Below are 16,852 nucleotides of genomic sequence, written 5' to 3' on the forward strand. Positions count from 1 at the left end.
AACTATTGCTAAGAAATTAGAACAGTTAGAAATAGAAGTTTCAGTATTTGTTTCTGTGTGGCACAAATATTCAATTTTGTAAATACTGTGAGTGTATACTTATACAGTATAATGTGGTTAAGCTTGGCTGTTTACCTTGGTGGGGATAGTACTTTAGAAGTAAACTATAGTGTTTTAGAATTGGAAAAAAATTTCAAACAACCAAAAAAAAAGCAGAAATCCTCTTTATGAAATGATATCTTTTTAATTTAGTTAACTGAGGATTGAATTGCAGGACCTACTGTACATTTCTCATTATATCCAATCTATTAATCAGAGTCTGGCCTCCAGAACCTCCATGATAATTGTTACTAATTCGCTTAGGTTTTTGATGCTCATTGTTAGACTGTGGTAAATTGGAAATGCATAATTTATTTTTTTGTTTTTAAGGTTGAAGGGGAAATTAGGGTTAGGTAGTATAAATTGTGTTTATTGAATATCATGTTGCTTCAGATTGGTAAGTGCTAGCAAGAAGCTTAAAGTTATTTTTTCATGGAATCCTTAAACATTGACAAAGAGAAAAAGGTGTGCTTGCACACCTCATTGAGCCTTGTAACTGAGATTACAGAAGATTTTACTTATAGTATGTCACTATATTAGTCAGTGATATTAATAGTTTAACTTATCATTTCAAGTTTATTTCAGGTTGTGCATATTACAGAGAATGCAATAGTAATAAAATGTTTACTGCTGATGATTGATGTAAACATGAAGGATAAGATCATGTCAGTGCATTTTCAGAACTGCTTTTTTAAATGTTTATCAAATGTTTTATGATGTCTGTCACATTTCACTTTATGAAATTAAGATGTTGTTATGTTGGATCTGAGTGCCTGAGTGGATCCTTTTGGTCTTTACATACCTCTTAAAGGTGGCTTGCAACCCTTACAAAGAACTGCTTGCTGTTGCCACACTAAACAGAATTCTTTATGCAAATTTACAGGATTGCAGTTTTTACAAGATTGCAATTTTTACAGGTGCCCCTACCACTAGTGATAGAATACCAGCTCATACTGTGGGTGACTCATCCTTGGCTGATGCAACTTGTCAGCGCCATTACATAGTCCTTCAAAGTTGCTGGTCCCAGTAACCATTTTCAGTTTCTTGAAATGGCAAACAAATTTTTTAAAACAGCAGATGGTCTTTGTTTCTTCTGAGGTTGTTCAACTGGTGACAAAAACCCATCAGCAGGAGCCTTGAGCACTTTGCTGTTAGGTGGCAGAGAATGGGTGTTTAGTGTTGTGTTGTCATGCAGTGCAGCAGATGTGTTAAACACTGAACACTTATAATCTGTAGATTACAATTGAGTAGATGAAACCCCTTTTGTGGAGCTGCAGATATACCATTTTCTTGGCTGTTTTCCTTCAATGAACTGACATTGCCAACACCATTCTAGGTCTGGATCTCATCTTTGAGACTCTTACTCTATTGCTGCGCTGCAGCACCTTTGTGGTCTGCTTCATCCTTTGCCTGCACAGTTTTACTACTGCCCCTGCTTCACACGGCTCACCCGGGTTTAGTGGCAACTCAAACTGCCACACTTTTCCCCAGCTCCAGGATCTGGAAGCTTCACTGGCATCCATGCACCTAGGCCAGTAGACCTCAGCAGATGAATATGTATTGGTAGAGATGTAGAGGTAGCAGTCTCACAGCTGTCTTCCCCACTGTACTGATGGTGAAAACGGCACCCCAGGTCTCAGCCTTGAGACTGTTCAACATTAGCTAAGAAGAGCCAAGTAGGTCCATTATAGTCTATGCAGCACTCGGCACTTTGCTAAATCAGATACAGTTGTGCTTTAAAGTTTGTGAACCCATTAGAATTTTCTATATTTCTGCATAAATGTGACCTAAAACATCATCAGATTTTCACTCAAGTCCTACAAGTAGATAAAGAGAAACCAGTTAAACAAATGAGACAAAAATATTATACATGGTCATTTATTTATTAAGGAAAATTATTGAATATTACATATTTGTGAGTGGCAAAAGTATGTGAACCTTTGCTTTCAGTATCTGGTGTGACCCCCCTTTGCAGCAATAACTGCAACTAAATGTTTCTGGTGACTTTTGATCATTCCTGCACACTGGCATGGAGGAGTTTTAGCCCATTCCTCCGTACAGAACAGCTTCAACTCTGGAATGTTTGTGGGTTTTCTCACATTAACTGCTCGCTTCAGGTCCTTCCACAACATTTCGATTGGATTAAGGTCAGGACTTTGACTTGGCCATTCCAAAACATTCACTTTATTCTTCTTTAACCATTCTTTACTAGAACAACTTGTGTGTTTAGGGTCGTTGTCTTGCTCATTGACCCACCTTCTCTTGAGATTCAGTTCATGGACAGATGTCCTGACATTTTCCTTTAGAATTCTCTGATATGATTCAGAATTCATTGTTCCATTAATGAAGGCAAGCCGTCCTGGCCCAGATGCAGCAAAACAGGCCCAAACCATGATACTACCACCACCATGTTTCATAGATGGGATAAGGTTCTTATGCTGGAATGCAATGTTTTCCTTTCTTTTTATTTAAACCAAAAAATTCTATTTTGGGCTCATCCGTCCACAAAACATTCTTCCAATAGCTTTCTGGTTTGTCCATGTGATCTTTGGCAAACAGCAGACGAGCAGCAATGTTTTTTTTTGGAGAGCAGTGGCTTTCTCCTTGCAACCCTGCCATGCACACCATTGTTGTTCAGTGTTCTCCTGATGGTGGACTCATGAATATGAACATTAGCCAATGTGAGGGAGGCCTTCAGTTGCTTAGAAGTTACCCCGGGGTCCTTTGTGACCTCGCCGACTATCACACGCCTTGCTCTTGGAGTGATTTTTGTTGGTTGACCACTCCTGGGGAGGGTAACAATAGTCTTGAATTTCCTCCGTTTGTATACAATCTGTCTGACTGTGGATTGGTAGAGTCCAAACTCTATAAAGATGGTTTTATAACCTTTTCCAGACTGATGAGCATCAACAACTCTTTTTGTGAAGTCCTCAGAAATCTCCTTTGTTCGTGCCATGATACACTTCCACAAACGTGTGTTGTGAAGAGCAGACTTTGATAGATCCTGTTCTTTAAATAACACAGGGTGCCCACTCACACCTGATTGTCATCCCATTGATTGAAAACACCGAACTCGAATTTCACCTTCAAACTAACTGCTAATCCTAGAGGTTCACATACTTTTGCCACTCACGGATATGTGATATTCGATCATTTTCCTCAATAAATAAATGACCAAGTATAATATTTTTGTCTCATTTGTTTAACTGGTTTCTCTTTATCTACTTTTAGGACTTGAGTAAAAATCTGATGATGTTTTAGGTCGTACTTATGCAGAAATATAGAAAATTCTAACGGGTTCACAAACTTTCATGCACGACTATTGAGATCGTATATAGATGAGTATGCATGTTGTAGGACGACAATAGTTTGGTTCTTATTTATTATGGAGAGAAAATATGTTACTTGAGTATTTTACTGCAACTGTCTATTTTAAATACCATTGAACAATAAAATGTAGTAAAACATAATTAAAAGTAACTAAAAAATGTAATTACATTAACACCTTGTCTAAGACAGTATATCGTAATGCCCTTTTCTGGGGGGAGAAATAAAAACACCACATACAAGTGGTTGCAGCGGTCCCAAACAAAGGTTTTATTGCTCTTCCGCCTTAACTGGTCAGTGCAAACTCAGAAAAAAACAAAACTGCGGAGCTCAAAAAAAAAAGCATACGAAGAGCAACCAGGTGTCAAAATCTCTCAAACTTGTTTTTTTTTTTACCCCCTCCATACCTGTTTTTTTTTTTTCGCAAAAAAAAAAACCTTAACAAAACCTTAACAAAATTCTTAACAATTACCTGCCAAACCCCAAACAACCATCCCAGTGGTTGCTTTATTTAAGAGTGGCAGATGTGGCTCCTCTGCCCATCCCTCTCAGCAGCACTCTGAGTAACCTCATTTGCATGGCTTTTTAGAACATACTGTCCAGTGGCGTAGCTTGAGTTCGTGCCGCTCGGGGCAGGGCGGTGCTTCAATTTGCCGACCGGCAACATATCTGAATATATTAACCTAATTAAATAGAAAATTACAATGACTTATAGAGAAAAATTAAGATAAATTTTGCATAGATGTATAATAATTTTTCACATATAATTATTTTTAAGCATCAACTGGACAAGAATATAATATAGACGCACTGATATGCCATGTTCTGATTATTAGTTTAATATAATTAAGCTGTGAAAACCAAAACCAGTGTAGTGTAAAAGTGATAGGCGGGGATATTTTCTGCTCAGAGCAAGAACGAATTTGGATTGATAATGGAACAACAACAACATTTATTTATATAGCACATTTTCATACAAAAAGTAGCTCAAAGTGCTTTACATAATGAAGAATAGAAAAATAAAAGACACAGTAAGAAAATAACATAAGTCAACATTAATTAACATAGAATAAGAGTAAGGTCCAATGGCCAGGCTGGACAGAAAAAACAAAAAAAAAATTCCAGACGGCTGGAGAAAAAAATTAAATCTGTAGGGATTCCAGACCATGAGACTCCCCAGTCCTCTGGAACAAAATTATAAATTGTAAATTAGTTGTTTATCTTTCTAGAAATTATTAGCGGTGTAATATTTATGGTCATTTTTGCTATTGCCTCATAAATTTCTACTTCTGTGTCTGATGCCGTCACAGAAGGACAGTCTGAAAATTACTTTTGAAGCATTTGTGGATAAAAATCAGAGAATTTTAGTTTTTGCCTTCATGAGTGATATTTTTCTAAACCCTGCTGCTTACACAAGAATTGTCTGAGCATTTTGGCCGATAATGCCACCTCAAATGTACTGCCCAGGGCGGACTACCCCCTTTGCCCACACCTAGCTATGCCACTGATACTGCCTTGGTGGTTATTTCTTTTCCAGACTGTTAGAATATTTTGAATGACTTTTTCCTCTAACTTACATTCTATAAACAATGATTTTTCGCATTTCTATTTGCATATTGTTTGGAATATTTTTCTCTTTTTCATTTATTGGACGATTTTCTTTTTTTCTTCATTTTTATTATATGCAGCTCTTTTTTTTTGCTCATTTTCTTTTTATCGATTTTCATTATCAGCCGTTGTTGCTCTTTTTCTATCGCAATCTAAAATTTAACATTCTTCTTGTAATTTGCTTTTCTGCCTTGCCATTATAACTCACTGTGTTGAAGGGCAAGTTAGCACAGAGTCTCACGGGGTGGTACAGAGAGAGGATGTGCGTAGTAGGAGTAATTATTATATTTTTAATATAATAGAGAGAAATTCTGTGGGAGATTTTCTTAGTTGTAAGAGATCATTCAATGAAAAACACTTAAAAGCTCAGAATAACTTGTTAAAGACTTGCATAGTGATGATGGTGGATTTTATAATTAGTAAAAGTTTTTGAATGCAATAGAGATGAACTAGTGCTTTTTCTAAAGAAATCAGGAAAGGAAACAGTTCTTTTTCACTAAATGTTAGTTGGACTTTTACCAAAACTAAAATGTTTGCCAGAATTCAAAACACTAAAAAAAAACCAAAAACACACACATGCATAGAATTAAATCTGCAAAAAATACAAATGCACACACACACACTTAAAACTACAAATGTTCATGAGTCTTTCCAAAAGACAGGTCTAACTATTCAGACATAATATATAACTTGGCTGTCTAGAAACCACAATCCTGCACATAAGTCAAGTATTTCCCTTTATCTCTAGAAGAATATTTGATAAAACAATTTCAGTGTGAAAAGTACTACTGACTATTCTTTAAGTACTGCACTAAAATCTTGGAAATGCTTAGATTTTCTACCTATCTTCTTTTCTTTTTGTGTATGTGCTGTTTTGTTTGTTAACTTTGTTCTTTCTGATCACTAATATTTGATGTATTTTGGTTTACTTTTTTGAGCCTTCTTGAATAAAATGTGCTGAAAGTATAACAATAATAATTTTTATTATTATATCTATCCAGACACTCTGCAGTTTACCATAATCCCTGTGCTCTTTGTATTTACCAGATATAGTGGCAGTGTAAGTTAATTTTTCAAAAAACTTAAGGAATTTAGAATCCTAGAAATTTCTTTATAAATGTGAATTTCCCTGACCAGCGTGTAATGTATCATTATCTGTAATTATGCCTCTTTTGAATGTGAACTGTGTTAAAGGTGTTGGCAGTAATTAAAAAATTAATATTTACTGAATTTCAGAAATAATTTTACATTTTTATTTTACTAAAATTCCTAATAAATTAGCAATCTAGTATGATTAGAAATAGGTTGGTTTAATTCAAGAGAAAATATAAGGTTTTCAGTATTCAATTAGTCTTTTTTTGATTAGAAGTTACACTTTGCAAATTGAAGAAAATCACCTTATTTCCAGGTTTTGTACAGTAAATCTACAGAGTTTCACTTTAAAAGATTATAAAGTCAATGTACACAAGTAGTCATCAGTACTTTCAGCAGGCATGAGAAGGCAACCAGAATGAAATTACAGCACATTGGGAAAGTTTATTTCTGAAAAGCAGCATGATTACAAGGATGTTTGGCAACTTAATTGATTTCTTTGGAAGGGATTAGAGAGGTGGGATTTGAAAGTTGTTAAAATTATCCCTATGATTATCTTGACTTATTAACTACTTTGTTTTTTCTTCTTCTTCACTTTTAGCCTCAGTGTGAACCAAGTGGGCCAGAACTTTACATTTGTTCTCACAGACATTGAAAGCAAACAGAGATTTGGATTTTGTCGGTTATCATCAGGAGCAAGGAGTTGCTTTTGTATCTTGAGGTAGGTAAAAACAAGGATTGGTTAACCTGCAGATTGTGTGTCCCCGGCAAAAGATTTGATTTTCAAACTAAAAACACCACATCCAATACCAAACCTGGCAGTGTGCTTCAGGATTAGTGATCTCAGGGCAGTGGTTCACTTCATGTTTTTGAGTGCTCTAACAAGGCATTCTCTTGTATTAGCTCTTCAGGCAGTTTGTAATTGAGGGGGTGTGCTTGAAAAGCATGACTTGCAGTGTGTATAACTAATGCTACACAAAGCACCCTAGGTCTATAATATGAACAATATTAAAGATTGTCGCAAAAACTTAGGTTATAACATTCCCATAGGGTCTAATTTAATTATTTATATAGAAAAATGTCACTTTTTTACTTTTTTCTTAACATGAAAAGATGTGTGCTTGTAAATAATGGATTTGACTTGTTTATCTAATATGTTTCTTTTTAAAACATAGCTTATTTTCCAAGTCATTTAAATATGAATGTGTTGACCATGTTCAGTCTAGAATATTGGCTTATTAAATGTTTTACCTTGTAATGAAAAGTATTGTATTCTGTGTCATGAAGAACCAGACTGAACACATAATCCCCTAAAATCTGCTAATATTTTCCTCTGTATATAAAAAAAATTATAATTGTTTCACTAGAGAATTGGCGATCAGGAAGGGAATGGTAATGATCACTGGTAAATGAGACAAAATTTCGTGAAAGCAACATATTAATTATTGACTTCCATGTTTGTTCCATCAAAACAAGGGTTACTCACTAACCCACCTGGAGTGGTTGCTTTTTCACTTGTTCCTATCAAAAACATCATTTGTCATTCCCCCTTTCTGTATTTTACTCTCCATTTAGTCATTTATCGTGCCACACTTCTGCCTGATAGTTTATCCTTTACTTCATCTTATACTCAAGCCATAGAATTACTGACACCCTGGCAGAAGTCAGCCATTTGTACTTTGTTTTAGAGCCACCTTTTGATGTGAAGGGTTGTTCAGTAATGTTCTGAGGCCATTAATCCAGAGTACAGATTGGTATACCAAGCTTGGAGTCTACCTAAGAGAATTTTTTCCATGTTTTAAAAGGCCAGATTACCTATACTGTAAATGCTCTTTACATGGCTTCCCTATGCCATAAAAAGCCAAGTTCCTATATTTCCTGTTGCCATTCTTTGAAGTGCAGGAATAATACTGGCACGGTGACAGTCCCCTCCCCCAAAGCATTTCCTCCAGCCTGTTGCCTAGGAAGAATTCCCTTCTGTGGCACCAGCTATACACTGTGGGGGCGCTTGTCGCTTAGCAGCACCTCATTACTCTCACTAGTTTCTGGAGGGTTTTCCTTGAGGAGCCCTCCCCCTGTCTCATATCTATTTAGTCACACATGGAATACATTATGATTGAAAATAAAATATTGAAACACACATCTACATAGTGCATGAATATATCTTTCATAATTTGACCTCCACTGAAACCCTAATATATGCTTTTTCTTACTCGTGGGCTGAATTATTACAATGGCCTTTTGCAGAACTTTTTGTAGAATTATTCAAAATTCAGAAACAAGTGTGTTAACCAGCTCTTAGATTTATGATCTCATTACCCTGGTTTTGCAATTTTTTTTCTCTGTTTGCCTTTTTATCAACAGATACAGTCATTTTCAAATCTAAGCCACAGCATTACCCAGTATCTTGTTTTCATTCATCCCTAGGGGAAACACAAGTAAAGTAACCATCAACCACTGTAAGCTTTAGAGTGCTGAGCATGGAAAGCTACATTGGGATTATGAGTGTCCAGTAAATTCCATCCACTGACCACGTATCATTTAAAAAAAACAGACACACACACACCAATTTTTGCCCCAAATCTTTCTCATCCACCTTAATTATATTTTCCTATTTGTAAAAATGAACTATTGTTAACCATTTTCGGATTCATTTTATCAAAGGGGACCACTGATCATCAATGACATCATGTAAACATTTGTAAAATATTTAATGTCTGGTCAGGACTATCTTCAAATGATATTTTGCAGTTTTTTAAATTAAGGCAGCTAAATTAAAGCAGTCAGTGGTATGTACTGGATCTTTTGATTAATTGCACGTGTTTTCATAATACCTTAAGTATGCTCGATGCTGACCTTCTGAATAGTGTGGTTTTTTTTTTACTATACCAGATTAGAGAAACTTAGTAAAGTACCAAATGAATGCCTCACTTTAAATTGGCATTTTAATAGGCGAGGGCATCTGTTTAATGCCTCTCCCCATCTAGAATAATGTGAAGGAATGAAAATATATCCAGAATGATATGTACTTAATTGTTAATAGACACAAGGGATTGATTAACTTGGATGAACAAGATAAAGTATAAAGCAGACAGAGATGACATGAAACACTGCTGTTCTGTGGGTGTTCCTATATAGGTGCTGAGCCTTCTGTCAGATGGGATACATTACCCCACTGCCCATATTCATAGCACTGCCAAAAATACCCTTTCTGAACTTGTAGTTCTGATATTTTCTTTCTGCCACTGAGTGTTTATACTAGCTCTGTGTCAGACTCTAGAGATGCTCACTCTTCCATTGTGAAGCAGCTTTAGGCATTCTCTCAGTCACTTCTGGGCGAGCCCTGAAGTCATTGTGCAGTCTTTCTTTCGTCATGTAGATATAACACTAGAATCTTCTCTAATGATTCATGTTGCTTCCTTGAGCCATTATTAGCCCTAGAAAGAGCTAGGTCTCTCAGGCAGCTCTTCAGCTTTTCAGTTTCCTAAATAACGCACCAAGTCCCATTTATTCCTACTTTGTGTTCTCTCAAGTGAAAAAGAGGTCTTCTGGTCTAATTCCAGACTTCTGTAGTATCTGTCCTCTACTTTACTTTGCCACCAAGTGACTAGAAGGCCTTGTAGCTTTCTTCTGACTGTTCATGGCTGCATCTCACTCTCTGTGGGAAGGGTCAGACATCTGATTCATAACTAGTCTTCCCAGTTGGACAATAGATGCCGCCATTCAGGCTGCAGCTTGATCTCTTGCATTTATTCATTACTGTGACCTCTATTGCTCTCAGCAGAGTGGATCTCTTTCTTCCTCTGTCTGTATCCCTCCTCCGCAGATCTTGTTTAGGGTTTCCCTTAGCACAGACTATTTTTGTGGTTTTCTTCCTGTTGACAACATTTGCCAGCTAAGTACCCCTTTCGCAAGCTATATTCTCTTTGCATCAAAATCTGTATTTTTTTTCTCTTATAATTCTCTACATTGTCAGTTTCCTTTCAAGACTTTGAAACAAGAATAGATTCACAATACAAGTCTTCATTTGATGATGCGTTTTTTGTATATAGCACCTTTCACTTGTTGTGCAGATTACACCCTCTATATAATGATCACATCTTTGATGTGATTATTATTGTCTCCTTATCGTCTAATGTATTTGTTTTATAAGTGTCCTACCTCTGTCACTCTTGCACACAAAAAATAAACTAGCGTTTTGCTGTTACAGTAAGCTATTTCAAAACCAGTATAATTTATAAAAGTAGAATAAACAACTTATGAAAAGAAGCAGGCAAAACGTAATTAAAGTATACTTTCTCTAAAGGATAAGGTTACAACTGATTTATTTGATATGTTGCAGGATGTTCGCTTTGCAGTTCACATTATATATCATATGAATACGGTTTAAATTAGGCTTGTGTTAAATAATATTTCAGTATAACTCTTCTCAGGAAAGTTGATGCATGACCTTTGTAAACCAGAAATGAATGCCCAGTTTTGACTGGGAAAAGGTTAATGGCTTGCAAGCTTCATATTTTGTACTTAGATCTATGATAACCAATAATATTCAAGTCATCAAATGAGCTGAAATGTGTCTGTGCTAAGATTTTGCTCATACCCTGAACTGAACCTTGTGCATTGGTGTGACAACAGATCTTAGTTAACCTTGGGGGACACAGTTAGTGTCATTTTCTAAGTGTTTCCCCTCACACAGACATGCCATTTACCATGAAGCTTCAGATATTGATACTTGCCGTATCTCAAAACAGACATTACTATTTTTTATCTTTTTTGTAATAACTTTTGAAGGAAGGCCTGACATCATTGTTACTCAGAAAAGTAAAGTTAAATAGATGATCAGTATGTTTTCTTAGAAGTACAGTCAGGAGGAACCTATTCAAATATTTTATTTAGAACATTTTTCAGTTATTAAAAACCTGAAATGTATTGTTAGTGACATTTTACCAGTGCTTGGTATGTCTTCTGTTTGTTTTTATTTTTAGTAGCGTGATGACAATATGCAAATGAAGGTCCAGGGTGATTGTGATTTAGGTGATGAAAAGAACTGTAGGAAATAAACAAGGGTGAAATTTATCAACATAGAGCCAGAATTTCAAAAAAAGATATCCAGGTACTTACTGAAAAACCCATTATTAGCTTCTACACATAGGTCTAGGAAATTTGAAGATACCCTATGAATTGTTCACAATTTCTAGATTCAGTAGTAGGCAGATAAAGAGTTGGATGTGCTAAAGGTCTGTCACCACTGGCATTGTTTTTTTTTTAAACAAAATATGTGGGTGTGCAGCAGCATTCAAGTATAACAATTATTCTGTTTTCGTATTTATTTATTTAGCACAGTGTATTCAAATTTCAAAAACACATTCACAATATAAAAAATGATGTGGATGGAAAACAGAAAAATAGCAGATAAAAAACTGCTAGTACACTGCATTGCCTGTATATCTATATTTTACTGTTTTTGAAGACTTGAGGACATGCCTGTAAAGTGAAAGGTCCCTAATGGCCATCATGCTCAGCAGTTTCCTTGTTTGGCTTGGATGGAGGGAGTACCTTTTTATATCAAAACTGAATAGCTTACTTTTTCTGCCGTTAACCCTTAGAAACTTGTGGATTATTCACACATAGCAATCTACTGTTTCATGTCTTGAATTTATTGGTGTATTATGTACTAAAATAAAGGTAATCTATTTCAAAGCTTGTTTTGCACTGTGCATGTATATGCTCAAAATAAGATGCTCTGATATATGAATATGCTGTCAAGTAAGTTATTAGTATATGGTGTTGATGTTGAACACTTTAAATATTAAGATACATCAGGTGGCTTGATTCAGTGGTTCTTAATTCTTATTCCAAGGGACCACCTGCGATTGCTAGTTTTTTTTTTAAACCAATTTGTTAATTTTACAGCCAGTTAAGTCTTCTAATGCGCGTTATTATTTAGATATATAACTCATTCTTTCTCTTGTTTTTCTGCATTAGTAATTCCTAACCATTTACATTTCAGTTTTCAAACAAATTTTACTAAATATTCTATGGACCAAGTGGTATGAGAAGCTATCAGTCCTTGACTATTTATTCTTCTTAAATAATTAATTCAAACATCTGCTTTATTATACACAGGTACAAAAGACAGCATGTTAACTGTCTGTTCTTTTGTTACCTTTCCTGTTATTTGCTTCTCTGTTAATTGGTTGCCAGTTAAAAACTGAAAGCAATTAAGGGTCCAGAGTATTGTCAAGCAAGGGGAAAAAAGATGAAAAAATGTAAGAGACAGTAATCTTCTATACATTAAAAGGTATGACTTTTAATGGAGGAATAAAACCAATTTCTCAGATTGCATACATGCCGAAACATGCCACTTAATTAAATTTTAAATCAACTAACAGCAGATATTAGCTACTAATTAAGACCGTGTTTATACACTGCAGAGTTAAAAACACATTTATGATTTTTCTTTTCAAATCTGATCTTTGTTGCAATTGTTGATACTTTTATTTGTAGGTGATATACATCTGATTCCGACATTTACACAGACAGCACCATTTATGACTGGCTCATGAAAGTGAACCCTTCATTAGACTGGTGGGATTCTGTTTAAGCTTGCAGCGAAATATACAGATAGGCCTATAGTAGCAGAGATAATACCTTGGAATTGGAAGAATTAATGCATTTGTCTGGCCTTTAAGGATTTTAATTGTTCGGTTACACCGAACATACGGTTGTTTATAACCCTTTCTGAACAGTTTTTTTTAATATGTTGTCAATTACAGTAAAATTCATCTAGCTTTGCCTGAGGAACTAGAAATATCCCTTTTAAAAAGTAAAGTTAACCATGCCGTATCCACTAACTCACTGACCTATATTGTTGATCCCTTTTACAAACTAACATTGTTTGCTTTGGGCAAGTGTTGATGAGGCTAATTGGCTATGTCTAAAAGAGGAGGGTTCAAAACTCTAATGTGAATGTTCTCACCTAGGTTATATTTAGAGAGTCAGAATCGTTTCAGACTTGAGATCCTCATGCAAATTAAAATCCCTGTGCTGATTGAATGATCAGATTCTGTATGTTTTTTTTTGCAGTTTATACCGGAGGAAAACATACTATCTGTGTCAGACGCTCCAAAACAGTGAAATTGGGTTGGTTGAAACTGATGATATAAATATCAGTTATACATTTAATAAAATGAAAAACAGACGCACCTATGACTTCCAAGACTAAAAACACATTTTTAATGTTTCTTTTCACTTCTCATCTTTGCTGTAATTATTGTAGTAACCTAACAACACCAAGTATAAAGGGAGCAGTGAAATTAAATTGGTTAGATAAACTTTCCTGGTTTAATTACAAAATCTCATACTACTACAACAACAACAGTTATGTATAAAGCACATTTTCATACAAACAATTAGGGAGTCCATTCCCGGGCTCCCAGTGGAGGCAGAGCATGTTTTCTCAGCGGCTGGCGTACTCTGCACGAAGTACGCTCTCGCCTGGATGACCGCACGCTGGACACGTTATGCTTTCTACATTCTTACCACAACTAACTAGATCAGGGGTGTCCACAGTTTTTCGGCTTGTGAGCTACTTTTAAAATGTCCAGATCGAAATGATCTACCTACATTAAAAAGTGTGTATGTGTGTATATATACATATATATATATACATATATACATATATATATATACATATATATACACACTGAGGATACTTTAAACATAAAATATATGTTGTCGTACTTTGCATAACTGAATAACCTTTATGGCACATTAATTCAATACTTTTATGGTCACTACAGTATTTGGATTTAATAATCGTCATGTGGGAAAAGGCTGACTCGCATAAATAAGTACAGCCGAATAATGCAGTCAAGGAGCTTTTGAATTCAGCCAAGTGAAAAATGACGGCTGTCCGATTAACTGCGATTTTAATTCCCTCTCCTTTTTCTTTCTCAGTTCGCTTTTCGGAAGGAAGTCAGTTTTGTAGATTTTATGAACAGTTCGAAAGTGCCTTTCCACATTTTCCTTCTTTGGAATAGCAATGATAGATTGACAGATCAGACAAACGCACTTCGATTGTGACATTGTGAGAAAAAAAATCCTCTTCCAATTCCACATTCAGCCCATACCCTCCCCAAACATTTTTTTTTTTTAAATTCCTTCTTTAGTCGATATGAATTAGAAGGCTAACTAGATCACAGCCGGAGTTTTGCAGTAGCTCGCGCGTTTGATCGTGCGTGCGGGATGACTAGTGTGTTAGAAGAAAAGAGATCTCAGACTGGCCGCCCTGTATGTCAATCAAGTGGCAAAAGCCATAGGGAGGATATATGGTAGACTAACGTTTAATAAAATTTTTTTGGAATGCAACGCGATCTACCGGTCGATCGCGATCGACACATTGGGCACCCCTGAACTAGATACATGTACCTATATGACAACATGAAATGCTTGTAGATAAGGTTAGTCTTTTATTGGTGTCAACATATTGCAGTAGTTTTATTAAAAGATAAGTGTCGGTCCTTCTAAAACCGTTCACATGTGAGATGCCCCTGCACTGTCATCCCCGGGAGCCTGGGATTCCCGAATTCCCAGTAATGGATAAACCCGTCTGGGAATGGATTCCCTACCAACAATGTAGTTCAAAGTGCTTTACATGATGAAAAAAGAAAAAATATCTTGATTAGAGAGGAACTCTTAATCTTTTTGCCAGAAAGACAGTTGAGTCTTAACAAATACCTAGAATACATCCAATTCCATTTTCTAATTACACTATTGGCGGCAGATGTCCATCTATCCATCCGTTATCCAACCCGCTATATCCTAACTATAGGGTCACGGGGGTCTGCTGGACCCAATCCCAGCCAACATAGGGCACAAGGCAGGGAACAAACCCTGGGCAGGACGCCAGCCCACCACAGGGGGCACAAACCCACACACCAAGCACACACTATGGACAATTTAGGATTGCCAATGCACCTAACCTGCATGTCTTTGGACTGTGGGAGGAAATTGGAGCACCCGGAGGAAACCCAGGCAGACACGGGGAGAACATGCAAACTCCATGCAGGGAGGACCCAGGAAGCGAACCAGAGTCTCTTTACTGTGAGGCAGCAGTAATACCGTGCCACCCCGGCTGTAGATGTACACTGCCCAATATAGTTTTTGTGTGGAATGATGGATGGATTATGTTAGACTCAATGCAAAGAAGTTGCTACATATAATAAAGGAGTAAGTCCCATTATTACACCTGCTGGTATCAGATTAACACAATTGTTCTGCTCTAATGGATTTTTGGGCTAAAATCTCACAATATGACTAAGCTATCCAGGACAAATGCAAATATTGATAACAATTTAGTTAAAATAATCCTGTTAGCTGAAATTATGATAGCTGGTCTCTTTTGCTAATTAATTAAAACATAATACAATACAGTTTATTTTTGTATAGCCCAAAATCACACAGGAAGTGCCGCAATGGGCTTTAACAGGCCCTACCTCTTGACAGCCCCCCAGCCTTGACTCTCTGAGAAGACAAGGAAAAACTCCCAAAAAAACCTTGTAGGGAAAAATGGAAGAAACCTTGGGAAAGGCAGTTCAAAGAGAGACCCCTTTCCAGGTAGGTTGGGCGTGCAGTGGGTGTCAAAAGAAGGGGGTCAATACAGCACAGTACAATACAATACACAGAACAGAACAAATCCTCAATACAGCATAAAAATAAAAATTTTAGAAGTACTTAGAAGATGGACTCCTTTCCTATATACTAACCTTGCTATTTACTCCTTGTATTTCAAGTACTGTATAACTGTTACTTCTGCATCAGAAACCTTTTATTATTAAATAATTGTTAAGATGTTTTCATAAGGTGTGACACACACATATTTAAAGTCAAGAAATGACACCGTATCTATACTCACCCTGACATTCCCTTTTTCTAACAGAACACCTTTCAGTTTAAGCATAGCACCATGAATTCAGATGTAATTGTGACGATGCATTCTCTCCTTTAGCATTATCCTTCATTGGGGTGTTTTGAATGTTCATCTTTTTTGGTTTAATTTATGTCTTGAATTGCGTCATATGTAAAGAACACTGACAAGTACAATATCCTGGTGAGGGTAATTGAAGTATATATTAAAGTTCTGCAACCCCAGCATTTCTATTGACTTAATCATAATACATTTGCTATTTGGTCATATTTTACACATACACTTAACTTTACATTTTGATTTAAACTTGTTTTTGAGTATTCTTCATTGTGGAGTAGCCACTACATTTCTGTTGAACATATTAAAACTGAATATATTAAAATTAGAATCACAGAATTCACTTTCACATGGGGGGAAAAAAATTACATTTCTGCACTTTTCATTATGGTGTGACCAGCTGCGTTGCTTTTTTGTGTAGACACCTCTGATTGTAAATATAGTATTCTGATTTTGTGAAGCATAAAAGTACCATTGACTGTATTTGATTTTTGACACCTTTTAAAATCTACATATAGCTGATTTGATTTCATATAAATACTCTAGTGTTACAAATTATTTACTCAGTATTTGTAAGTTTTTCAGATGTTGAATTACAAATAATTCTTAAAAGTTGTTACAATTTGTAATTACTTGGTAAACATTCAAGAAGGAAAAATACACAGTTTTTATTATTAATTAAGAAGTCTGAATTTGAAGTATTCTTTAAGGTTTTGCCTATATGCAGTTTAGAAGCCTTAT

The 16,852-nt window shown here is 35.8% G+C and overlaps 1 protein-coding gene across 7 annotated transcripts in view; it reads left to right on the plus strand.

The window, feature by feature from the left end:
* The window catches only part of dennd1a (DENN/MADD domain containing 1A), a 1,078,084-nt gene that overhangs the window by 245,861 nt on the left and 815,371 nt on the right, over positions 1-16,852 (plus strand). For all 7 annotated transcript variants that reach the window (XR_005634853.1, XM_039762706.1, XM_039762705.1 and 4 more), the window contains exon 5: positions 6,728-6,847. Coding sequence is in view for 6 of the 7 variants with exons in the window: in XM_039762706.1 (XP_039618640.1) it covers positions 6,728-6,847 (120 nt within the window). In the remaining variant the exon portion in view is untranslated. The remainder of the gene's footprint in view (positions 1-6,727; positions 6,848-16,852) is intronic.

This window comes from Polypterus senegalus, chromosome 9 (genome assembly GCF_016835505.1).
Source record: "Polypterus senegalus isolate Bchr_013 chromosome 9, ASM1683550v1, whole genome shotgun sequence".
Taxonomy (NCBI): domain Eukaryota; kingdom Metazoa; phylum Chordata; class Cladistia; order Polypteriformes; family Polypteridae; genus Polypterus; species Polypterus senegalus.